This window comes from Pipistrellus hanaki (assembly GCF_964339955.1).
Source record: "Pipistrellus hanaki genome assembly, chromosome: 9".
NCBI lineage: Eukaryota > Metazoa > Chordata > Mammalia > Chiroptera > Vespertilionidae > Pipistrellus > Pipistrellus hanaki.
In genome coordinates, this window is record NC_140511.1 from 32,768,851 (window position 1) to 32,795,272 (window position 26,422).

General features: G+C 43.9%; 1 protein-coding gene across 7 annotated transcripts in view; it reads left to right on the top strand.

The window, feature by feature from the left end:
• ME3 (malic enzyme 3) overlaps positions 1 to 26,422 on the top strand; it is a 167,019-nt gene that overhangs the window by 52,594 nt on the left and 88,003 nt on the right. For all 7 annotated transcript variants that reach the window (XM_084895217.1, XM_084895218.1, XM_084895220.1 and 4 more), the window contains exon 3: positions 23,694 to 23,827. In XM_084895217.1, the coding sequence (XP_084751343.1) occupies positions 23,694 to 23,827 (134 nt within the window). The remainder of the gene's footprint in view (positions 1 to 23,693; positions 23,828 to 26,422) is intronic.

Sequence of the window (26,422 nt, forward strand, 5' to 3'; positions counted from 1 at the left end):
TTCAACCCTCACCACTTTCCCAGTTTGTCCTGGTGGATCCCCTAGGAGAGCTGGTATTTAGCTGGAGAAACTTGCCACTGACTTGTGTCCCAGACACATCAGGTCTTAGCGAGTCACAGATTTGTCACCAGCAGGTCTGGTACCTTCAAGGGCTACCTTGGAAAGCTTGAGAGGTGATTCTACTGCTGCCATCTTTGATTTTGGTGGGGACTGTTGTCTCCCTGGAGATAAGTACAGTGACTTTGATACTTGCCCTTTGGATGAGAATTTAAATGTCTCTGCAATTTACTTGTGTTTTGTTAGTTGGTAAATACATGGGGATAGAGATGGAAGGGAAATGCAACCTCCTCATTAAATATAATGAAATTGGAAAAAATTAAACCTCAGTGCTGGTGACAAGGCAGTGAGATGGCTACTTAGGTACTACACTAAGTTGCTCCGGCCTTTCTGAAAATTATTTGGCAAGATCCCTCAAGAGCCTTAAAATTATTTATGCAGTAGTTCCTCCCTTATCTGAAGTTTCACTTTCCACAGTTATTTGCAGTCAACCATAGTCCAAAAATATTAAGTGGAAAATTCCAGATAAATAATTCATCTAACTGATTTATTTCACTGAGCATAATACCCTCTAGATCAACCCATGCTGTCACAAGTGGTAAGATTTCATTCTTTTTTATGACTGAGTAATAATCCATGGTGTATATGAGCCACAGCTTTTTTAGACATTCAATTATTAATGAGCACTTTGGTTGCTTCCACATCTTGGCTATTGTAAATAACACTTTAGCGAACATAGGGGTGCACATATTCTTTTATTATTATTATTAATTTCTTTATTGATTAAGGTATCACATATTTGTCCTCAATCCCCCATTCCAATCCCCCCCCCCCCGACTCATTCCTCTACCCTCCTATTATCCTTGACCACTGGTTAGGCTCATATGTGTGCAAATATGTCCTTTGGTTGATCTCTCCCTTTTGTCCCCACCCTCCCTTTGAGGTCCAACAGTCATATTCTTTTAAACTTAGGAAAAGGATATACGTTATAAAAGCCATATTGAACTTAGAATCAGATGGAGACCAGGCTTGTGACCCAGCTCTGCAGCCTGCTGGTTGTGTGTTGACATGCCAAAGACTCGGAGGGACTCATATGATATATGTGTTGTTTTGCAAAATATTAAGCATAAAACCAAACTATAAGATGGTAGCTGTTGAAGCAAGGGGGCACTTATTGGGAAAGGTGTCCAGAGCACCGTAAAATCCTTTCGTAATGGATGCTAAAATTCCCATCAAGTTGGGAATGACCTTCTCAGTTCCTGGAGAGGGCATCCTGTGTGTTTTGGATTATTTGATGCCTGACATTTGGCAAGTGCTTGCTAACTTTTACTGTATGCATAAAGGAGGGTTAAGGAATTGCTGATCTGCTGCCTTCATTTGTCAGAGAACCAGTGAACTGTAACACTGGTGTGCAGAAGTGAGTCATTCTCCTGGCAATGGTCCTAACCCATCACGATCATTGTCATGCAGCTTCTGTGTTCCCTCTTCAGAAGGTCACACTGAGTCCTCATAACCCTGTGCAAGGTTTACAGATGAGGAAGCTGAGACCAATGGAAGATTAAGAAAATTGCCCAAGATCACATTCTTCAGTAATGATTGGAGTCAGGGTTCAAATGAAGTTCTCTTTGGCTCTTGCATTCTGTGCTCTCCTCACCTTACTGGGCCTCTTTCCATGGGAGTGACTAGACAGTATATTCTGCAGGTCTTGCTGAATTTGGGGGCTTCCTGGGTGTTCCAGGCAGGACTGTTCTAACCTTTTCTGTTGTTGCTAGCCAGAAACAAAGAAAACTCCACATCTCCAAGTCTGGACAGGAGTTGGGTAAAATGCTCCTTTGTGACTGGTTTCACTGGGAACCCTGAGCTAAATGGCTTATCTCAGATGTGGAGACTGAGTCGGCCACATCCAGCAGTGAAAGCAGTGTCTTCCCTTTGGTTACCAGGAGATTTCCTGTGTTTGCCTAATTAGTGCTACAGGTCTCACACTTCTTTCTCCTTGGGCTTAGTAATGAAGTAACCACAGCTGGGGACGTGCTCCCTGACCTCTCCAATAGCCTGTGCCTCTTGAAGATGAATTCCATTTATATTGTTCTTCCAAGTGGTATTTATTCAACAAAGCTCAATAGCCATTCTGCTACAAGTGGAATATCCTCCCTCCCAACGCCTAAGAAACCAGCTCTGTGCCTATGCCGGTAGCTGTGTATTGTCAGTTTTGTGAACCAATTGACTGGTTCTTTAGACCAAAGCAGCTGGTAATAACCCAGTGCCATTCTTGTTCAAGAGATTGAATTCCCTGAACTCACATGCCCATCCGTTGTCATGGTGCCCATGGCTGTAATAATGGAATAGGCCAGTGGATAAGCTGGACTGGCTGGAGAAATAAAAAAAGGGGGGGTGAGGTCAGGGGACATGGTCCCAGTTCCCAGCCTTCACTTATCCTGCTTAGGTGGATGCAGGCAGGCTTGAGCCGAGAGAGATTTTGTTTACTAGAGGCATATTAGTCTACCCGAGGTTGCCATAACAACACACCTCAGACAGATGGTTCAGTGTTTCCCAAACTTTTGACATATGTGTACCCCTTCTATAATTTTCGGAACGCCGCGTACCCCTCATACTCATGAGAACGTAGAATTAGGCGCAGCTAAGCACAGTACAGTGCATATCCCCACCAAACTCCAGTGCAACTCGTACCCCCACCAAACTCTTCCCGTACCACTGAGAGTATGCATACCATACTTTGGGAAACACTGAACTATAGAAATATATTCCCTCACAATTCTGAAGGTCAGACATCCAAGATCAAGGTGTTGGCCAACTTGGTTTCTTCAGAGGCCTTTCTTTGGCTTGTGGATGGCCATATTCACTCTGTCTTCATCTAGTCTTTGTTTTCTGTGTCCTAATCTCCTCTTTTTTAACATCAGTCACAGTGGATTAGGATCCACAGTAATAACCCCATTTTAACTTAATTGCCTCTTTAAAAGCCCTAGCTCCAAATGCAGTCATATGCTGAGGTACTAGGAGTTAAGATTTCAACACATGAATTTGGGAAGACACTATTCAGCCAGTAACAAGGAACCTGCAGAGAATCAGAGAGGAACCACCAGAATCAAACAATCACTGCCAAAGTCCAAACCATGAGGGCTCCGGTCAGCAGTTCCTCCCTTGCCTGGGGTTTAGGGAGGGCATGCTAACAACCCAGGAAAGGACAAGCGTCAGCAAGATGGTGAGGACCCCAGCAGAGGTGCCTAAGCGGTGCTGAGGAACAGAAATGGGGACTGACCCCAGTCTCCCAGGCTTGAGACATCCAAGGCCTGCATGTCTTCTCCCTTCCCCACATAGGTCAGTATGCAAGGAGGCATCAGTCTTGCTTTTTCTTCCTCTGACTTGTATCTTGAAGCAGTCCCTTCTCTTCCACACTGCCCTGGTATACAGCATCTCCCTCTTCACACGGACTGTGGTCACAGCCTATCACATGCAGCCTCATAGCTCCAGCCTTGCCATTCCCCAGTCCTCTCCGCTGCCCACAGGCTCTTTAATGTGAAGGTTGGACAGTGCTTGTCCACTTGCTTACCTTCCCCATTGCCTACAGGATGGTTAGCATTCCTTAGCATGGCATATGAGACCATACTTCCAAACCTTCAGTGGCTCCCCAGTGCCTCCAGACTCATAGAATTAACATGCAGGGCCCATTTCAACCTGGTCAGCCCCATCCCTGCACCCTGACTGCTTAACATCCCCCTGCCCCCAAGCCCCACCCCCACAGGGTCTAGCACCTAAGTCTTCCCTCAGGGACTCCACACCTGCCCTGCTTGAGGAACTTTCCTGCCCACAGTCTTGAAGAACTGTTCAAAGTCAAGGTCTAATTTAAATGCCACTTTTCTGTGAAGCCTTCCCCACTACTCTTCCCAGCTCTTAAGGAGAATTGCTCTCGCCCTAGTCAGTAATCCTATAGCACTTGACACACTGCTGTGTCTGCTTAACACCTTGAATTGTTTCATTTTCTTAACTTTGTCTCTTTAACAAAAGAACTTTCTCTATCCATCTTCATATCTCTACACTACACACAGCCCCACCTGTAGAGGGTGATCAATAGACAGGTGCTAGGTGAGGGCATAGATGGAGTCATGGGGGTCTCTTCATAGCCTTGTTGGTGGTCCATGCTGTGGGATTGTCCAGTTGTCTGACGATGTCCTTTTCCAATTTGAGTAAAAACCTTCCTTTGATCGTGTCCATGACCGACCTGTGTACAGCAGCATGTCTGTCCTCTGTGGGCCCGGTCACCAGTCTAGGACAGTCGGCAGAAGTGCTGTAAAATGCAGTGTTATTATGTTAAAATTAGACGTGAGAAAATAGAGCTGGAGATAGAGGCTAAAAACACTGCTTGCCTCAAGAGTCTTTGCACCTCCCCTGTGTGATAGGGGACCTGTAAGGAGAACCACCTCAGGCGGGGGCCAAGCACGGCAGCTTCGCTGTCCGAGCTCCAGCCGCCCCGTGGATACCTGGCAAAGCAAACCCCCTTATTCGTGTTATTCCTCCTGCAGTCTCCCAAGAATAAGATGCAGAAAAATATTCTGACGATGTTCAAAGCAGAAAAGATACAAATATTTTCCCAGCAAAGCTGGAAGAGACCTAAGGCGGGAAACAAATCCGGTCCAATATTTTCCCAACAGTTATGTTAGCCACAGAACATTTTATTCAAACAAAAGCTCAAGTAAGGAAGCCTAATGTGTAAAACAGATGCATAAAAGCTGGGTTAAACTGTAGTGTGGGGAAGCAAGACAGGCCCTATTCCATGACTCTCCCCCTGGACACTTCTGTGGAATGAGCTGTGGATGCAGTAGAATCTCTAAAATTAAGACTGGCATTCCTAATCTAATTACCCAACCTTAGAGACCAATATTCACTTATCTATTCATTCACCTATTCATTCATTCTCTCTCTCTCTGTCTCCTTCTATCTCTCTTTCTCTCTTTCTCCAAATATTTATTATACTTCCACTACAAGACAAACACTAACATAAAAGTAAGTAAGACCCAGTACTTGCCATAAGGAAACCTTATTGTCCAAATAGGGATAGAAACTTATAAACAAACATTTGCTGTAAATCTGAGAAATATTTTTAGAGCTCAGGGCTGGACAGGTGACAATGAATTAACCAAGAAACATAATTGATTTTCCAGCCTATAGTCAAAATAAGGACGCCTGAATGCCCAACCCAGTACTATCTATTCCCCATTGCACTGCTGCTATATAAATAATGGAGAAGCTTTTCTGCTAAGAGCCTCCACCCAGCCTCCAGCTCAGCCCTTATCCTGGGTGGTGCTGAGGGCACAGAGCAGGCGGGCCTGGAGGTGAGGGAGGGCAGGGGGAGGAAATCTCCACATCTCTCATTATGTGCAGCTGCTGCTCCACAATGAGCAGGGCCAGGGCCTCAGCCTGATTGGTTCTTTTGTCTTAAACTACTGAGGAGGTAGCAAAGTCTTTGTGCCCAGAGATCATTAAATGATATTGTCACTCATGAGTAAACCTTAGGAAAGCCCAGGCTTCCATTCACCAGAAATGAATTGAGCCCATTGGTGGAGGAAGAGTGCTCCCCTGCCCTTCATACTTTAGTGGATGGACAGGCTGTGGAGAGGGCCAGGCCTCCACACTCAGTAGCCACATCCCAAGCCCCCAGTTGAGCCGCTCCCAGAGTCTGAGTCCTGGGACAGTGCCTCATCATGTAGTTTGATGTGTTTGCTCTTTCTGCTCTAGTGAACCAAAGGTTTTGAGGTTGAGATAGATGAGTCGATGGGGTCATTTTTTACTGAGTCTTCTCCGACTTGGGAGCCTGGAGAGGATATGAACTTAGTCCCTTGTCATGGTTTCCTCAGTGCCCTGCTTGTGTTTGAGTGGGCCAGAGATAATACCCACCTTCAATAAGAGCCCCTGAAAACTTCTGAAATATATAATTAGTGAGTACTAGCAAACAGCCCTTGTTATACTACTTTGACTAAAAGAAGTTTCAAAAGGCAGGGAACTAATTAATGTGTAGAGTAAAGATGCATTCTGAAACAGGCACTGACCTTCGTGCCTGGCTCCCCAGATTATTATACTGGCAATTATTGTGAAATTATTTGTCATTCTCCTCTCTCCCTCTCTCTCCCTCCCTCTCTCCCTCCTTCCAATATGCAAGCTTCAGGAGGACAAGGATTGTGCCTGTCTTGTGCCCTGCCATAGCCCAGCTCCTAGCACAATGCTAGCACATAGTAGGGCACACAGTAAATATGCTCTTATGTTCTTCACAAATGATCTTATATGATCGTCTGATGACCTTGTGGACTTGGTATCATTAACCCATTTTACAGATTCATAAATTGAGGTTCTGAGAGGTTGAGGGACTTGTGTAAAGCCACACAGACAGTCATTAACTAAACAGAATTACCCAGGGCTTTCCAACTGAGGGCTTGTTCATACTTGCACCTGAAGGCACTCCTTGCTCCTTTTTTTAAAATAGTAAAACAGAAAAGAGAAGGAATCCTTTTGCCCAGTGCTCGTAAACAACTCTTGCTCTGCCTTCTTTCTAAATGAGACAGGTTACTCTCTCACCCTTATAATCTGATGTCCTACAATGCTTGCTAACACAAATGGTGAATGGTGGCCTTTTCCACTCTCTTTCCACTGATTCTGATTATAAGCATAAAAACATTTGTGGAAAAGGAACTGGGGTGGTCATGAGGAGCCTTATTCCAGGGCTAAGATTTGCATTAGGCCTTGCGGATGATTAATATTTACCTATAAGGTTGAAGCTGAACTCTGTAGGGACATATTGAGCCAAAGCATGGAGAGGACAGTGAGGGTAAAGAGACCCACTTGTTTAGAATAGTCAGGGACTGCCCTGGCCCCTCTTAAAAGCCTACAGGAACTCCCTGAGCCACAAGGCTCCTCAGCCGGACTCTACGACCAGGGTCCACCTGTCCAAGCCTCTGGCCTTGTCACCCACCACTGCTCTGCCCAGAAGCCTCACTGAAGCAAACTGCACTGGCTGTGAGCAGCATGTTCCCTGGCCTCTGTGTCTTTCGACATCAGGTCCTTCTACCGGCAATCCCTTGCCCGTAGGCAGAACTCCTCCTGGATGTCGGCTTAGACATGGCCTCCTTTGTAATCCCAAGCAACTAGCCCCTTTCTTCACACTCCCAACTCCTCCTTTACTTGCATCTATTTCTCCATCGAACTTTCATGTATGTACACTCTTGCCTCTGACCCAGCCTTCCATTCTCACCTCACACCCCACTTGGATTTCAGGAATAATGGCCTTCCCTTATATTTTCAATCCCTTCATTGGGATTGAAAATATACAGTCTCTCCATCTCCATCTGTTAACTAAATCCTACCTCATCATAAGAAGACTGCTTCTTCCAAACCCTTCTAATGTTTCTGTTTACACTCTTCAACCCTCCAAGTCAGGACATAGGTAGGTATCCTTTTATTCCCCAAGGCCACTTTAGAACACTCCCATGAAGCCTGCTTCTCTGCTCCTTTCCTAAGAGGTGTGCTATTTAGAGATACTGACCTTTTCTCCTTTTCATCACTGTCATTTGCCACCTTTCATTCATTGAGGACTTTGGCACCAGCTTATAGGCATTCTCCACCCCAATCCTGTCATCATCTCGGATGACTTCAACATCGATACGGCTGGCTCCTCCAACATTCTGGCCTCTCCCAGCTGGAATACTTCCCTCGGCATTCCCCCTCAGCTACTCCCAGAGTCACACCCCGGACCTTGGCATCGTGTGGAATTCCTCTATGTGAATCATAGAACTCACAGAATCATAGAAACCAGTGATTCTAACACACTCTGACCAGAGATGCTGCTTGGTCAACCGTGTCCTGCCCATCCATTTCCCTATTCCAGACGCCGCTCCCATCCACACACCTCATCCGATCCAGCTTGGATTCCATGGTCCGACATTCCCACGCTTCCTGCAGTAACCTCAACTTTTTGCTCCTGGACCTTTGTATTGAATTCTTTAAAAAAAAAAAAAAAAAAAAAAAAAATTACAACCCTGAATAAACCCAGGCAGCCAGGCCATGTTGGAGGATAATATGTGACCGGAAAAGGTGTACAACTGCACATTTATGATCACCAACCTCAATTGGACCTCCTGTCAGTGCCCAGAAACCTCACATGTTTCTCCCATCACCTTGCTCTCACATTCCCCATAATTCCCTTTCAAAGTTCTCTGACATCTCTGGCCCTCACTCCCAGCAGATAATTTCCCCGTCGAGCTTGTACACACAGCACCTCCACATGTCCATTGCTCCTTCCCTCTTGTTATAGCAGCAGAGATGGCCTCTGCTGTCTATCACCAGCCCCTCCGCCTGAGCTCTGGGTCCCATTCTCTCCCTCCTTGAGGCATCGTTCTATCAGCCTTTAAACATGCTCAAGTCTGTCCACCTTAAACCACTCCCCTTTTGTAGCCACACTTCTCGGAAGGGTTATGTGTATTTGCTGCTGTTATTTTCTAACCTCTTGCTCTCTCTTCAGACCACTCTGGTCTCACTGAGGCAGACATCCACCGGCTGACAGGGACCCTCCACTTTGCTGAACCCAATGAACAGTTTTCAGTCCTAGTGTTACTTGACCTTTCAGGGAAATTCAGCAGTGGTGACCACTTCTTCCTTCCTGAAACATTATAATCCTTGGCCATCTTGTGACAACCCATTTTCTGGTTCTCCTTCCATTTCTCAACTGTCCCTTTTCATCTCCTCCACCGGCTTATCCTCCTTCATTTTAGCCCCTAAATGCTGGAGTGTCTCAGAGCTCAGACCTAGACTCTCTCTTCACTCTAAACTCTCCCCATAAAGATCTAGTTACCTCGTACTTGCTAACATCTTTCAAATTCATTCTCTAGCCCTCTCATGAAGATGCAGACTTACAGATATCCAACTGCCTTCTGGCATCTCCAGGTGGATGCCTCCAAGGCCATCAAACTCAATGTGAATAAAGTACAACTTGAGATGCAGTTCTCTCATTCCAACCCCTTGCCACAAAGTTCTGGCCCCATCGTGTAGTGTTCCATCTCAGTGATGCCACCACAGTCATCCATCCAGTTATGATGGACGGTGACCCTTGACTGCTCTCTCTCAATGAACCCCCAGTCTCATACGTCACCAGGTCCTGTGCTTATCTCTTCCATATATCTCTTATTCTTCTACTTATCTCCACCTTCACTCCACCGTCCTAGACCAAGCTGCCAGTACTTTTACCTGGAAAGTGAGGTACATATTGCAGGAAACTCCTAATGTATCAGCATGTTCTTACTGCCCTCCAAAAACTCCTCTCACTATGGTCAAAATGATCTTTTGAAGCCAAAAACCAACCAACAAAAAAACAAACAAAACCACACACAAAGTGAATTATGTCCCTACCATTTAAAGCCTTTCAGTGAGTTCCCATTGCTCTGAGGCTGAAACCGGAGTCCTTAGCAAAGTCACCCACACTGCTTCCCAGTCTTGGGCTTGCCTGGCTCCTTCCCCTTAGCAATGTTTCTCTGCTCAACTCCACCCTGGCGCTGGGCCTAATTAAGTCTGTTTATCTTTCCTATCTCATCTGGAATGTTGCTTCCTTAAGGAAGGCTCTCCTAATCACCTTCTCCCCAAAGGAAACCACATCAGGGCTCCCAGTTCCTTCCATGCTCTCATAGCATCCTCTGTGGAGCCTTCTTATCATGAAGTAATTACTTGGGTAATTATTTAATAATTGTCTTTCCTACTGGAATGTGAACTTTCTTTTTCCACAGCTGTACTCTCATTACCTTACACATTAAAGGTAACAACTCAACAAAATTTTGTCAAATGAATGGCATTACCTTGTTTTGTAATGTTGCTTACATGACAAATAACTTCATCTTGTAGCATCTATCGATATGTTCATTGCCCCTATGAGGATATAGACAGGCTTTTTCAGGTCTCTTTCACATGCACCTGGAATTAATTGTGCATGTTACACCATACTGCTAGTTGAATGAGTGAATGAATGAATGACTAGGTTGAGAAAGTAAGGTGGGCCAGATGGTTGTCAGCTCAACAGAGAAAAGCATTCCATAATCCTAATCTTCAAGCCTTGGGCTATCTGGTTTGCATTAACCTCCATAAAAATCCATCAGAGATTTGTTCAAGTCTCTGGTCTGGATTTCTAACCAAAGTTTAACTGCTCCTAAAGCCCAGCTACTTAACTTGAAGCTTCTGTCCTACCCTCCTTCCCCCTTACTATGGAAAATAACAGAAGAATCCCTTTGTTTCAGTCTTGGTGGGAACAGCTGATCTGTTACACACTTACCCAGCGCAGGGACACTCATCCAGGGTTTCCACAAGGGACAGAGACCTCACTACCACAGTGTATGCTGCTTGGTGCTACCATTGTGCTGTGCAGTCTTCCTATTTTAAGGCAATAACATGAATAGATAATTATATTAAATCCATTAAATTAAATAATATTAAATAGCAGTATTTCCCCTTCCTGTCATTGCTGCTCATTTAACGAGATATATCTTTACTAATAAATCACCCACCCTCCTTAGGAAATTCTGCTAATTGAATTTCTATTGAGACATTTCCCAAAGACAAGATACTGATCTTTATTCCTAAACGTGTGTATCTTGGATTAGAGTTTGGGCAACACTTCCTTCTCCCCGGTGGTGCGGTTCCTCCCCATCACCAGGAGTGCAGCCAGGAAGAGCTGGCTCTGCTGCTGCAGCATTCACAGGTAGAGGTCTAGGCCTGGAATTTTAAACCAGCAACCCTGGTGCTCCTGGTGTACCCTGGATTTTGAGAATCGGGGTACTTACATGTAAGTTTAAGTCAGTGACCTTTCCCCCTTCAGTGCACTGGAGTGACTGGCAGACAGGCATAGAAAGGCGTTCTCAGCAGAGGCACCAGCACCTGCACACTCAGAGGCACCTGCACACTCAGAGGCACGAGCACATCTGCTTCCTCTGGGGATGGTAAAGGCATTTGCTGTGTTGAAGGCTACCCAGGGATCTTGGCAGGAGATGAAGCCAAAAATGATGTACAGCTTATGAAAAGCCTTGGAAGCTCTGAGAAAGGTGTTACACGTTAGGAAGTGAAATGGCAAAATTTGGTTTTTGGAAAATGTCAATCTGGCAGATGTTTTAAAAGGTGTGTTGCAGGGGCAGGACAATGAGAGTGTGGGGAGGGAGGGGTTAAGACGAGAGTCCAGCTGTTGTTGAACCATTAGTGTATTCGCAGACCAGGGAGGATGTTGGTATTGATGAGAACAGAACAATGAGAATAAGGAATATGGATAACAGAGGAAGAAACTAGAATTATTTAAGAGTTGGAAAATCACAGCAATGACTGCATGTATGGGTTGAGTTGTAAGGTATCCAGGAGCCTCTTAAGTTCTTCCCGGGCTAATGGGTGGTACCATTAGCCCAGGGAGGGTGGTTTGGCACGGGAGATGAGTTTGGTTTGGGGCATGTGGTGGTTTCACAGGCCTATGAAACAAGCAGATGGGGGTGCCCGGGGAGCAGATAGATATATGCATCTGGAATTAAAATTATTCTGGGGACATCATGCAAAGCATTGCTCTTGCTTGCCACCAATTTATCACCCAAACTACCTTAGTTAATATAACAGCAGCTGAATTTAGTTAGTGAGTCCTTACCAAGAGTCAGACACCCTGTTACAATAACACACATGAGTAGGTACTATTATCATCCAGTTTTACGGAGGAAGAACCTGAAACTTGAAAAATTAAGTAATGTGTCCCAAGTTAGAGCTGGGATTCACACCGGCAGTCTGCCCCATCACTCAATCATTACCCTATGCTACAGTGTTTCTCACAATATTTGAACCACAACCTGCAGATAAAAGTACACCTTACATCCCAAGACACTACACATAGGTGCACATTTCACGTGTGCGCACACACTCACACAGGCAATTTAGCAACAGTTGAACAAAACAATACTTACCCTTAAGAATGTGTGGTAGCCTGCCATTCTCTACTCAAGTCTATTTCGTGTTTTTAAATGTTGGTTGCTCCCTATGAAATTGATTTCACTGCCAGGGTTTAATTGGGTTTGATGCACACTGCTGTGTTTTATTCTCCTGGACAGAGGATTTCATCTCTGCTCCCAGCCCCTGCCATTTCCCCAGCTTTGGGGAGAGAACACTGGATGCTGCTTCTCTAACATTCCTTCTAGAGAAGGTAAAAGGCTGGGTAAGTGGGATAAGGCCAGCCAGAAAACACTCCCTTCGGTAGACTGATCATATCTTGTCTTTGATGTGGCTGAAGAAGACGTTGGAGGATGTTCAAAATCACAACCAAGAAAGCAATGCAAAACAGTGCGTGCAAAATAGTGATTATGATGAGTATCGGCTTCAGCGGCACGCAGATCTGGGTTCATATTCTAGCTCTACAACTTAGTAACTGTGTAATCTTGGGCCAATATTTGACTTCAGAGGGATATTGTGGAACGATAAAGTTAAAAATACTGTTAGTTCTTTCAGCACCTACCACAAGCCAGTTTCTTAGTAGACACTAAAGAAATAGTACGCATATCTTTATTAATTTAATGTAAGTTATAAAATATAGACTAACCTACAAATTGACTGTTCATCTGTAAAAGAAAAAGTTTTCAGACTATTCAATAATGACCCAATCAATCAATCACCGATATAGTTAATCAATATTAATTGTAGAAGAGCTTGGTAGCTAAATGTCACTAAATACATGCTTTGGCGTAGAGTTGTTTATTCTGAGACATTTGGAGGAGAGGTCACCCTGCAGGTCTCTGTGAATGTCAACATCACTTTCTCAAGGTAGACAGGATCATTCTAGAATAGCCACGTGTGCAGGAATTCCAGTGACCCTTCAGAAAACTGTCAACAGAAGAAAGCTATTTGATTAAGAACATGTAGTTCCAACACTTATAGACCTCAGAGCTCATCATGTTTATGAAATGAGAAAATGTTTAGAAGATTCCCAAATTCATTAAATGCCAGAATTAGATTCTATCTCAGGAGGAAATAAAGAAATAAGCAAAGTAAACGAAGCACTAGTAAAGAGAAAAGCTCACATGGTTTGAGCTTCTCCACATTTCCTTTCCCTTTCTTTTAATATAATTCTAATTTTAAAATGCAAATATAGTTCAAAAAAACATTCCTAGTACTTGAACTTTTAATATTCAGTCTAGTCCCCTGTGAGTTTCCCTCATTAGTTTTAGATTTGCATTAGGTCCTCATTACTGGTTTAAATTTATTGAACATTTACCCTTAAGTTTCAAGTAAATGGTGTCCCAACTGAGAGTTGGACCTGGTCCCAGCTGTGTTCACTAAGTGCCTTAGATGTGCCAGCCACTATCTGGGCACACCATGCAGCAGGTTTCAGTTCTCACGGCAACCTTTTGAAATGGGTATTACTGTCTTTATTCCATAGATGAGGAAATCGAAGATGAGAGAAGTTAAGGAAGTTGTCCAATACCACACAGCTGATGAGGGCAGAGCCACAATTTGAATCTAGATCTCCCTCGTCCATGGCCTCTCATGGGCAAACCTGAATCGTATACCTGAACTCCAGCAAAAATGTCATTGGTGTTATTTTGCTGGGCACCCCAGCTTGCCAGGCACTAAACTAGCCTACAGAAGTCCAAATTAATTCCAAAAATGTAAAGGAGTGGAAAAAACGCTGGTTTGAATGAAAAGATCACTGGATTAAAACTCCATGGAGGCAGGGGCCATGTATATTTGGTCTCTCACTGCAAACTTAGTAGCAGATATATGGCTGGTCCTCAATATTATTAAGTGAGTGATTATGTAAGTAAATTAATGAATCAACAATTTGAAACAGAATTCCAGGTACAAGTCCCATTTCTGCAACTTACTAAGGCTTTGATTTTAGATGAATTATTACACTCTCTCGGCTTCAGCATTACTATCTACAAAATGGGCATGACACTTCCACAGCCTACTTGATAGTGCAGTGATTCTTGTATCAATTTGCTATATTTTGCAATCACTTGTAGCCCTTTAAATAAACTGCTCATCCAGGCTTCCATTCCCAGAATTCTGACCTAATGGGTACGGGGTATGGGGTATAACCTAGGCATTGATTTGTGAACTCCCTAAGTGGTTCTAATAGCTAGCAAAATTTAGGAACCACTATCATAAGGTTATCCTTTTTGTTTTGAGGTAACTGTCAAATACAACAAAGGTAATAAAACTGCCTTCTACCCCTGGCTGGTGTGGCTCGGTTGGTTGGGCATCATCCCATGCACAAAAAGGTTGCCAGTTCAATTCCTGGTCAGGGCACATGTCCAGGTTGCAGGATTTAGCCTGGTAGGGGATATAGGAGGCAGCTGATCAATATATTATTTTCATATTAATGTTTCTCTCTCTCCCTCTCCCTTATTTTCTCTCAAAATCAATTTTAAACAAATAAATAAATCTGCTTTGTAAAACCTTAAAAAAAAAAAAAGCAGTCGAATATATTATAAATAGTTGTTATGAAATCAGTCCAAAATGACTCTGAGCCTAGACCATCTGCCTCCTGATGTCATGATAGAGGAGGAGATTGGTTACTCTTTTCTCCCAGGCGCCACATCAGTCATTCTGTCTTCAGGTCAAAATGACCTTACGTGATCAGGTGGCGGACCCAGGAGCAGAAGGATTTGGTTAACATCAGGGCTGGAACATATTAACAGGGATCTACTGGACTGTTGTCCTGTCGAATGAACTTGTCCTTTGTTGGTCTCACATCCAATTCTGGCACCCCACCCACTCATTCGCATGCACCAGGCATGCATGTACAACTCTTGTTCAGAGACCCTCCCAAATTCCTACCGGTCATAGTTCACTCTTTGCCCCCACCCTCCCAGACTGAGCCCATCGAAGAGCTTGTGTTGCTGGAGGAAGGAAGAGGTGCTTTCTTGTCCTCGGCAGCTCCCCTGCCCAGCACCTTCCTCTTGCCTTTACCCTGTTGAGGTTCAGCTGAGTTAGAGTGGCTTCTCAGTGCCAAGAACAATATTATTTATTTTTTAAATAATAGTCTCTTGGGAAGAGATGGTCATGAAGCATTCAAACGCCACAGGGAATTTTGCCAAGAAAATGATTCGCAAGCCTTCCAACTATCCACCTCTGTTCCCTTGGTTCATTTAGGACCAAATCCTAGAGTTGCCAAGTAATTCAGAAGATGGTTTCATTTCTCTTCCATATTGGTCCTGACCCAACAACTGTTCATAAAATGGCAGAACAATTGGAATAGTCATTTTTTTCACATGCTTTTGAGTAGCGTGTACTAGCCACATGCCCCCATATGTCATTGACTCATCTGAGCCCCAATTTCCGCTCCTATAAACAGGGATAATGACACCAGCCCTGTCCAAGGTCAGATGACATGAACCATGTGAGACTGTTTTAGAAATAAGATGTGCTAAGGAAAAGAGGTGCACAGCTCAATTAGACAGCCATTGCCCTCAAGGAGCCTATTGTCTTGAAGGGACAAGAGACAAAAAGTGCAGTTGCTAAATTTTTTTTTTAAATATATTTTATGGATTTTTTTACAGAGAGGAAGGGAGAGGGATAGAAAGTTAGAAACATCAATGAGAGAGAAACATCGATCAGCTGCCTCCTGCACACCTCCCACTGGGGATGTGCCCCCAACCAAGGTACATGCCCTTGACAGGAATCAAACCCAGGACCCTTCAGTTCGTAGGCCTATGGTCTATCCACTGAGCCAAACTGGTTTCGGCTGCTAAATTTCTTATAGTCCTGATCCTGAGGAATATGAAACAGCAATATCCATGTTTTCATTTGATTAACAACCATCAGGTGAAAGCAGTAGCCTCAGAGAGATGAAGGAACTTCCCCTGAACCACACAGATGGACAGTGGAGGAGCTAATGTAGGACATTGTCTTCCAGTTTCCCTCCCACTGCCCTGTATTGGCTGTGTGAGTGCAGCACCACCCGTCCTGGCCATTTTCCCCTGGAGGAGAAATTGAACTGTATCTCATGCTGGTTCGAGAGCTTCTACAATATGTACACCATAGATGGAAAGATCAGAGGCAGCCTCCATACATTGCAGCCCACAGCCCAAATCTGGTTTAGGGTTGGTTCTGGACAGTAATGAGCAGTGTGTCATCCACTCCGCTTTTGGGAATTTACGATGTGTTTCTGGATCTGTAATTCTGTACCTGATCACAGAGGTATGTCTGGAAGGAAGGCTGTTCGCAGATCTATGTCTGCCAAGACTTGTGTGTTAGGCCCCATATATCCATCCCAGGAGTGTGCTTAGTGGCCCTCATAAACCTGGGGTTCAGCGAGAGAACAGCAGCCACAATAATCCCACTTCCTGTCTCCTGCCGGAGCCCACATCATCCTAACTCATAAAAATCCCAGAGTCGTGAAGTACAGTGCAAATGGGCAGGAAATGCCTGCCGGTCCCCCAGCAGCTAATCAGCTCTAGTGGTGCAGTTTCAGAGCTGATTGTGCACAGCTCAGTCCCAGCCATGGCTACTCTCTGTTGTCGCAGCTGATTGATGGAGGAAGCTGCTTACAGCATGAGCAGTCAGCTCAGAGCATGACGTAATGATGGAGGAACTGAAAACCTTTCCTTACACATGTGCCTGTTAATCCTCCCAGTAAGGATGCTAGTCAGAGGGAACGTGGCTACATGTGTGCCATCGACATGCTTGATGTACATGACTGCAGAGGTAAAAGCACACCTCACACCTCTTTGCAGATGGGCTGCCTGCCATGGCACTCAGAGGCTGACCCATGAAGGTAACTGGCTGTATATGGGGAAGCAGAATAATTTTTTCTCTATGCAAATAAAAGCCAACTCAGTCTGGTTAACTCTCAGGAACGATTGTTTAGCTCAGAGGAAAAAGGGCGAATTTTGGAAGCATGTGGAGCTGGGTTCTATTGGTTCTTCCATCAACTTGCTGTGACCTTGGGCATGTGTCTTAACCCTCTGGCCTCAGTTTCCTAGCCCATAAAATAGGGACAATAACCATAGGATGGTTAATCCGGGGTTGCTGTAAGAATTAAAGATAGAAAGTGCCTGCCTCAGTGCCTGGCCCAGCCCAGTGGGTGATCAATAAAAGGTACTATTGCTGTTATCATTGATGATGTTAGGATTATTGTGCTACAACCCTGTGTTAGCCGCTTCAGAGTGTCTACTCCCAACTACCCCAACTCCACTACCTACTAATTAACACTCAAAAAATCAAACAGAAAACACATTTCATGTGCTAAACTTTATGACACCAAGAAAAGGGGGGCCTGTGTGAAATGGGGTGTCTTGGGGGAGAGTCCTTGCCTGTGAACTGGAAGATGGTGGAGGGAAGTGGTAAGAGCATGGTGAGCAGGGGTATTGTTGTTAGTCAAAGCCTAGTAGCCAGCGTGTGCCTGGTGGGGTGTGGGGAGAATGCCGGGGCTGCAGAGGCAGGAGCCTTGCACAGCCATGCACAAGCAGTTATGCTGGATGTGGTGACATCACTTCACCCTATTTCTCCCACCCCCTCTGCCAGACTAGCTCCTGACCATCCTTCAGGGCTTACCGCCAACAACTGCTAATGAGCTCTCTTGTGCCACCTTGCCCTAAGGAGAAATTAGTAATAAGGAAAACAGCTGATTTTCACGAAGTACTTCCTATGTGCCAGGACCTGTGCCATAACATGTGAAATGGGCGACACTCCATTTTATAGATTGGATAAGTGGCTTTCCCAAGGCAGAGGCCATGATCACCTTTGTATGTTAATCCATGTGTCTTGTCCAGTAGACTCATGAGAGCAGTGACCAGCATCTATTCCTTTTAGGGACTCTCCAGTGCCTGACTTGGTAGTCCTGGCACACAGTAGGAACTCATAAATGCTTGCGAATAAATAATAAGATATTGTCACGGGTACAGCAGGCTCTGGATCCAGAGGCACCAGGCAGATCACCAAGCAGAATAGGGAAACCTCCCCTCAGCAAAGCTCAGTCATGAGAAACAGGGTGCTAAGAAGCCTGGGTTTCTGAACAGCAGGAGGCTGGGGCAGGGGCTTAGCCTGGTGGCCTTCCTGCCTCTGAGCCCTGTCACTTGATGGTAGGGTCTATTCAAATATCTTCTCTCTAATGTCATAAGATTTGTCCTGAGAACTTGGGCAATGCTCAGCACACCAGTAGAGTTCAGTGACTGGGCCAAAAATCATCACTCAGGAAAGGTGGTGTAATAGGGAAAGTCAGGGGTGACAGCTAAAAGATTAATACTGGTACAGCATTAAAACAATTGAAACAGTCCTGGGCCTTGATGCTAGAGGAGGCTCTTAAAGCCACCCACTTCGCCTCTGTGAGGTCTAAAGGTTCCCAGGAGAATCCAGAGCGGGTGGAGAGGAACATTTGGCTGGGGGAGTGGCCAGAGCAATGGTTCTGTAACAATAAAAATAGGTCCCAACTGGTATGCTCTGAATACCACTAGGGTATGAGGTTGAAATATAACTAAGAGAATTAGCTATTTTTCAAAAGCCACTTGCCCTATTTTGAGATCTTGTTAAAAATAGATAACGTATGGGTCTGTTTTTATTTTGTTTGTTTTTAGATTCCACGTATATTTGAAATCATAGTGTCTTTCTCTGCCTGATTATTTCACTTAGCATAATACCCTCCAGGTCCATCCAGGTTATTGCAAACAGCAAGATATCATTCTTTTTTATTGCTGCATAATATTTCATTGTGTACATGTACTGCATCTTCTTTATCCATTCATCTTTCAATGGATACCCAGGTTGCTTTCATATCTTGGCTTTTGTAAATAATGCTGCGATGGACATAGGGATGCATATATCTTTTTTAATTAATATTTCTGTTTTCTCGGATTGAAAAGAAGGTTATCAGAAGGGAGAGTGTGGGATGGGTGAAAAGGGGAAGGGGAATATAGTCAATAATATTGTGATATGTTTACACAGTGAAAGTTCATTCCTAGAATTAGAGGGGCGATCACATTATAAGATATAAAAAGGTCAAATCACTGTATTGTACACTGAAACTAATGCAACCAATACAAAATTATATACCAACTATACATAAATAAAAAATAAATTAAAAAAGTAAAACAAACAAACATATATGCTGAACCCATAGACATAGACCACAGTGTGGTGAAGGCCAGAGAGGAGGAGTGGTGGAGGCTGGGTGGTGATGGGCAAATGGGGGAGGGGAATAGGGATATCTGTAATAATGTCAACAATACAAATAAAATTTAAATAAATAGATAAACCAGATAAAATAATCCATAACTATATCTAATCAGGTGCACAGAAACTGTAATTTCTCAATGTGATAAGAAAAAATAAGGGCCCCACTGTCAATTCCTCCATGTTTTAAGATTTAGAACTCCTTGTATAGTTAAGGGAATTGTAACTTTTGACATACAGACCAAGAGCCTGAGTATCAGTTAGCAAAGTTTTTTTTTTTTTCTTTTATAGAGAAATGCAAGTTCTAATACTTTCCCCCTACACCCTAATGAATCTTCCCAGGCCTGTGCTCTTTCAGAGACCGGGGAACAACTAAAATGCCTGCATGGCTGCTCTACAAACACGTAAATCTGAAGTAGCATTCACATTAGTTTCATGATGAAAAGAAGCTTCTAGGGGTACTTTCTTTAAAAATTCCTGAAATTACCAGTGGCTAAATGGTCATACTTTTTCCTCAGATACAAAAGAAGTTGGTGGCAGTCAGCCAAGAGAAACACTTAGCTTTGGAGAGAGAAGCAGGCTGCTATTAAAAGCCGCAGCAGTCATTAACGAAGATGATGTCATTAGCAAATTCCTGGGCTGCCCTGGGATCCCCAGGGCCAGGGAGACAGGATCACAGTCCTTACTAAGCCAGCGATCACTCACCTGCCTAACGTGCCCAGTGAAAGCACTCAGGCTCCGGGCCAGATGGTTTCCTGCAAAAGGATCAGGGGCCTCTGCTGCACCCCTGGCGAAGCTGGTGGCCAGCACAGGGATTTACGAACTGCTGCCTTTGGGCTTTGATGGGGGAAAAGGTGGGAATTTTATGTGTGGAGAGTTCTCTGAGAAATCTCTGTGAGACGCACGTTCAAACAGAGTCGAGCCTGTCTCAAGATGCTAGATCTTTCTTACAGTTCCAGCAGTCCTTCTGAGAGGAGGACTGATTCTTCAGGATTCTCTTAATTAAGCATCATTGTTATTTTACAAAAACACAAGAGGAGCCTGGTATTTGTAGCTTTAGGGACCCCCAAGTTACCCAACTGAGAGGAAATTGGGAGTAGCCAAAGAGCCTGACTTTTATTCACTTTTCTTCTCTATTTCTGTTTTTTTCCACTCCTTCCTCACCACCCTCCTTCCCCCCAACTCCCATTTCTGAGGTCATCTCACCAAGGCCCTGGCAGGGTACATATTCCTGGTAGGGTCAGGAATGCAGCCTGTGATCAACTCCTGGTTCTGCCACTTACCTCTCCTCAAAGAGATTATCTGTGGGGGGATAGAAGGGGAGGTTTGGGGGGAAGGGAAATTATCACATATATAAAATTATCAAATATACTTATTAATTATTAACTAGCATCCTGGTTTAAGAAACAATAAAGTATGGGCAATAGCTTTGCAACTTCAAGAGCATCACCTAACCTCTCTTGCTTAGCCTTTTCATCTGTAAAATGTGGTAAAACCTCTCCCAGTGTGATTGTAAGGAAAGTAGAGAGTAAAATTAAATACTCATCGGACACCCATCCTTAGAGCTGATGATAGCAATGACAGTACGGTGGGGCTGATCAATATATGTGCTTGATCTTCTTGTCATTATGTAACTCCCTGTAAAAGAGCTGTAATCATTGTAGATGAGATAGTTTTCAGCTGGTGAAGGAATGAGAGGAGTTCTCGTGCTCCCTCCCTTTTCAAGCTTTCCCTCCCCAAGAGTCTGAGGGAAGCTAGACTCCAATCAGCATAATTCAGGTCTCAGTATCACCTGCAAAGCCTTCTTCACTTCTAGGAGGAACCTCGAATTACTTGGAGCTCATTAACCAGAGTTGCCTTAAGGCTTAAGGTGTCATCAGCCTTAAATACAATGAGGGTCATACTGACAGTGTTAGTTTAGTCAGTTAGTAGTTAGTTAAAAATTGTTCTCAGCCCCCTACACACACACACACACACACACACACACACACACACAGACACACACCAGGACTGTGGTCCCTTCCTTGTTGATGTCCCCACTCAGAGGCCACTCAGGGGTTTGCCATTGTCGCCAGGGCCTCTGTGAGGAAGCTGAGGAAGCAGAGGCAGTACCAGACCAGCACTCACACCAGCAGAGCCACCTGAGTGCTACCCAGAAAAGGACTCTTTTTCACCATGTGTTGCACTTTCTCGTTTTGGGTGGGGCAACTGGTGTGCCCATGACTCACAGTGACCCTTATGAGGATGGTTCCTGCCACTTCTGTCAGCAGATGCTGTCCCCATAGGGTTTAATTGGGTCAGGAAGCAGATTCCATGACATTCTATTCATTCCTCATCTCTCCTGCCAGTTCCCAAAGCATAAAATGCTGTCCTCTGAAAGACACTGGTAGGAGAATATAAAAAGACAAGGCACATACTCAGAGACATATTTTTACAACATGTGTCTGATACAGGACTTGTATTGAAAGCATGCAAATAATTCTTTTAAGACAGCTTTATTGAAATACTAGAGCCCAATACACAAAATTTGTGCAAGAGTAGGCCTGCCTTCCTCTGGCACTCAGGACCCAGTCTTCCCTCGCAGCCCTGGCTTCATCCCTGGTCTAATTATCATATTATGCTTTTATTATTGTATTATAGATAATTCACATACTACACATGACACTCATTTAAAGTATATGATTCAATGGTTTTGAGTACTAAATATATTATTAATTTTTTAAGTTGTGGTAAAGTGTACTAGTATATAATAATATTTTCCATTTTAACCATGTTAAGGGCACAATTAAGTGGCATAATTCACAATGTTGTACAACCATTACCACTATCCATTCCCAAAACTTTTTATCACCACAAACAAAACTCTATAGCCATTAAGCAATAGCTCACCAATCCTTCCACCCCCAGACTTTATTATAATCTCTAATCTACTTTCTGTCTCTATGAATTTGCCTATTCTAGTTATTTTATATAAGTGGAATCACATAACATTTGTTCTTTCATATCTGGCTCATTTCATTTAACCTAATTTTTCAGTGTTCATCCATATAATAGCATATATCAGAACTTCATTCCTTTTTAATGTTTGATTAAATTTTCATTGTACATATATATGTTCTGTTTATCCATTTGTATGTTGGTGGACCCCTGAGTTCATTCCACCTTTTGGCTGTTGTGGATAATGCTGCTATGAACATTGGCATCCATGCATCTGTTCAAGTGCTTGCTTTCAGTTCCTTTGGGTGTAGCCCTAGGAATAGAATTGCTAGAGTCATAGCTTTTTGAGGAACCACTAAAATATTTTTCCATAGAGGCTGCAACACAACATTCCTACCAGCAAGGTACAAGGTTTTTAATTTCTCTACATCATCACCAACACTTGTTATTTACTATTTTGTTTTGTTTTGTTTTCAATTACAGCCTTCCCAGTGGGTGTGAAATAGTATCTCATTGTAGTTTTGATTTGCATTTTCCTAATGGCTAATGATGCTGAGCATTTTTTCATGTGCTATTGGTCATTTGTGTATCTTCTTTGGAAAGTGTCTTTTTTGAGTCATTTGCCTATTTTTTAATTGGGTTGTTTTTCTTGTGTTGAGTTGTAGCAGTTATTTATAGATTCTGGATATTAAACCCTTACCAAATGCATGATCTCCAAATATTTTCTCCCATTCTGTGGTTTGTTTTTTCACTTTATTGATAGTGTCCTTTTATGCACAAAAGTTTTTAGATAAAGTCAGTTTATCTAATTTTTCCTTTGTAGCTGTTTTTGTGTGTGTGTGTGTGTGTGTGTGTGTGTGTGTGTCATATCTAAGAATTCATTGCCAAATTCAGGATCATGAAAATTTATCCCTATGTTTTCTTCTATGAGTTTTATAATTTTAGTTCTTATAGTTAGGTTGCTGATTAATCTTACGTTAATTTTTGTATTTGATGTGAGGCAGGGCCCAACTTTATTATTTATTTATTTATTGCATGTGGAAATCCAGTTGTCCCAGCACCATCTCTTAAAGAGACTATTCTTTACCTTAAGTGCTATTGCTAAATGAAGAATGTATCTCTACTGGATCATTAGCTCTAACGAATGTACCATGCCAATGTAAACTATTAATAATAGGGAAAACCGGGTGAAGGATCTATGACAACTCTCCATACTATCGTATAGAATAAGTTTCTATAAATTTTAACGTTATTAAAAAATAAAATAACTTTAATAAAAATAAGCCAAAAAAATGACAATGTAGGTATTTTCCCCATATTTCCAGGAGGAAGCTGAAGTTCAGAAGAGTCAAAGCAACTGGCAGAGACTGCCTGGCCACTCAAATGGCAGAGGTGGGGTTTGAATCCGGGGCCTTTTCAGTTGAGTCACAGTGACTTTGGCCTGTCTATAGCTAAACCTGTTTTGTTCCTTGGTTTCCTGCATATCCATTTATGTGTGTGTGTTTCACTCTTGTTCTCCCCAGGGGATGGCCTTTACACTTGAAGAAAGGATGCAGCTTGGGATCCATGGCCTAATCCCCCCCTGCTTCCTGAGCCAGGACATCCAGCTCCTCCGGGTCATGAAATCTTATGAGCGGCAGCAGAGCGACCTGGACAAGTCAGTGCCTACATCTGCCTAGACCTGGGCTCCACTGTTTCCTGTGGTCCAAAGAGTGTTTTCTGTATACTCTCCAACCAGGGAAGACTGAGAGCCTTTCTAAGAAATTCCAAACCCAGCCCAACTTCCAAAGGGGTGGTGATCTCCCTAAGGGACAGGGATTGTTATGATGGAGGCAGTCCCTGGGAGAACTGGGAAGAGAAACTGAATTCCAACCAGTGGAATTTAGGAGGGCCACTGGGAAGAGGTGGGACCTGAGTTAGCCCCAGAAGCACCGACAGGACTTCAGCAGACAGCAATGGGTTCACGGATGGCATTTCAAAGGAGAACAAGTAGAGTAAAGCTGTAGGGACAGGTGTGTTGACGTGGCATATGGCCCAGGTTCCTGAACAAGGGGAACATGGTAGAAAAGAGTAGAAATGGACAGGGACACCTCAGGAAGGAAGTGGTATGTCCTATGGCGGTTTATGAGAAGCAGTGAATAATCCTGCCACCCTTCTGGGTTCTCACCAGTGGGGTCATAGACATGAAGAGGCAAATGGGAATGACAGGGTCAGCTTTACTAAAGAAGGTTGTGATCACAGGTCACAGGGAAAAGCCAGGACTTGACCGCAGGTAGCTGGCCCAGAATCTGTGCTGTTGACCTCTCTGCCACCCCACAGCTAAGAGGCTAGACGCTAGTGCTAGAATGAATTCAAACCATCATTTTACCTCTTAGCAGTGGAAGTTACTTACCCTCTCTGGGTCACTCCTAACTCAGAAGGCTATAATGAGGCTTAAATACATTACTATTTATGATGTGCTTAGAACAGTGCCTCGCATACAGTACATACTATGTAAGAGCGTGTTAAATAAACATGTCACCTTGCTGAAATGTAGGAAGCAGGGAGGGTTTCCCCTAAGTATCTATAAAGCTCAATGGCCAAGATTTTGAATCATTAAGAGGGTGGCTGTCCCCCTAGGGGCAGAGCTCAGCAGCTTGTCAAGATCATCACACCCATCTGCCTCTGTCTCCCCCCACCTCCAACCCATGGCATCCATTGCTTCTAAGCAGCCGTGGATAATCCCCCGACTCCTGGAGCACTAACCTCTATGTGTATTATTCACATGAACTCCAAAGCCATATTCCAGCACAGGCCAGATATTCTCTTCCTCTGTTCATCCCACTCAGACGGGGTCAAGCCATGTCACCCTGGAGAGCAAACTAGAAAGTATACAATGAACCCAACTAACAACATGAGATATGTCCTAACTTTGAACAATCGGAACCAACTTCTGTTAAATTTACAAAGAAGAATTTGATCCCAAAGTGAAATCCTCTTTCCTAAAGACATTCAACTCAAAAAATTAAAGTCAGTGGGATGGACATCATTTATATGCCTGGGAAGACATGCCAGGCTGGGGGTGGGAGATGTGTCTGATCCTGACTTACTGAACATGTTCTGTTGACTACTCTGACCTCCTCCCCCCCACCCTTATTCCCAGGGGCCCCTCATTCCAGCAGGTGCTTGAGGAAATGCTAAGGAGCCTCCCAGCTTCTTTTGGATAAGGGAAGTGGGGTGCTGGTATATATAACTGGTTCTGAGGTGGGGGGGAGGAGGTGGGTAAGGGAAGCCCTGATTTCAATTATTTGCCCATTTTCATGGTGTAAATAATCTCACCATGACTGAAATTAAGTTATCAATTTGATATTACTGACTACAGAACTTGGAAGAGATGTGTTCAAATGGCTACTACCTAAGAAATTCTTATAGGATAAATGAGTTGAGACCCTGGCTATTCTAAGCATAAACCCTCCCTTCCTCAAAATACCTTCTAAAACACAATTTTTCATTCTGGACCGTTGCCTTGGGGCGGGGGCCCCAAGATATTACAAGACTTCCCAAAAGTCACACAGCTAGTAAACAGCAGAGCTGGGATTCAAACCCAGACCCTGACTTCACACCTAGAAGTCATCCCCTTACTGCAGGATCTCACCCCCTTCCAGTCTAGGATCTCAAGTGCCTCCCCACTCTCTCTCCCAAACTGTGGTCCAGAAAGGTTGTGATATCAGCAATCACTCAACCTCACTGTAAATTCTAAGTCCTGAGTTTTTTTGTTTCTCCCAGAGGCTTTTGCATTTTTAGGCATGTGAATGAAAGGCTCTTTTCCCTCTCTTCCTTAGTGATTTCAGGCTTCAGGGAATAGACAAGAGAGAGATTTTGGAGGAACATGCTTCCTGAGATCAGTTGGTCCTGGCCACTTGTGAACCCTGCTGTGACAGGAACCAGCCCGGTGTGATAGGAGAGGCCAGTTCTCCTAGCACCGGTGTGCCCTTGCCCCTACTCCACCCTCAGAATGTTACTGCTCCGTTTCATTCATTCATGTCCACATAATAATAACATAACTAAGCCTCTTGCACAGTGGTTGAGAGCACAGATTCTGGAGTCAGATTGCTTAGGTTCAAATCCCGACTCTGCCACCTGGTGAGTCATTTCTCTGTGCCTCGGTCTCCTGTGTCTCTCAAATAGCAACCATGGTAGTACCTACCTCACAAGTCCTTGGGAGTTTTAAATGAATTAATGTAAAGTACTTAGGACAGGACCTACACTAAAT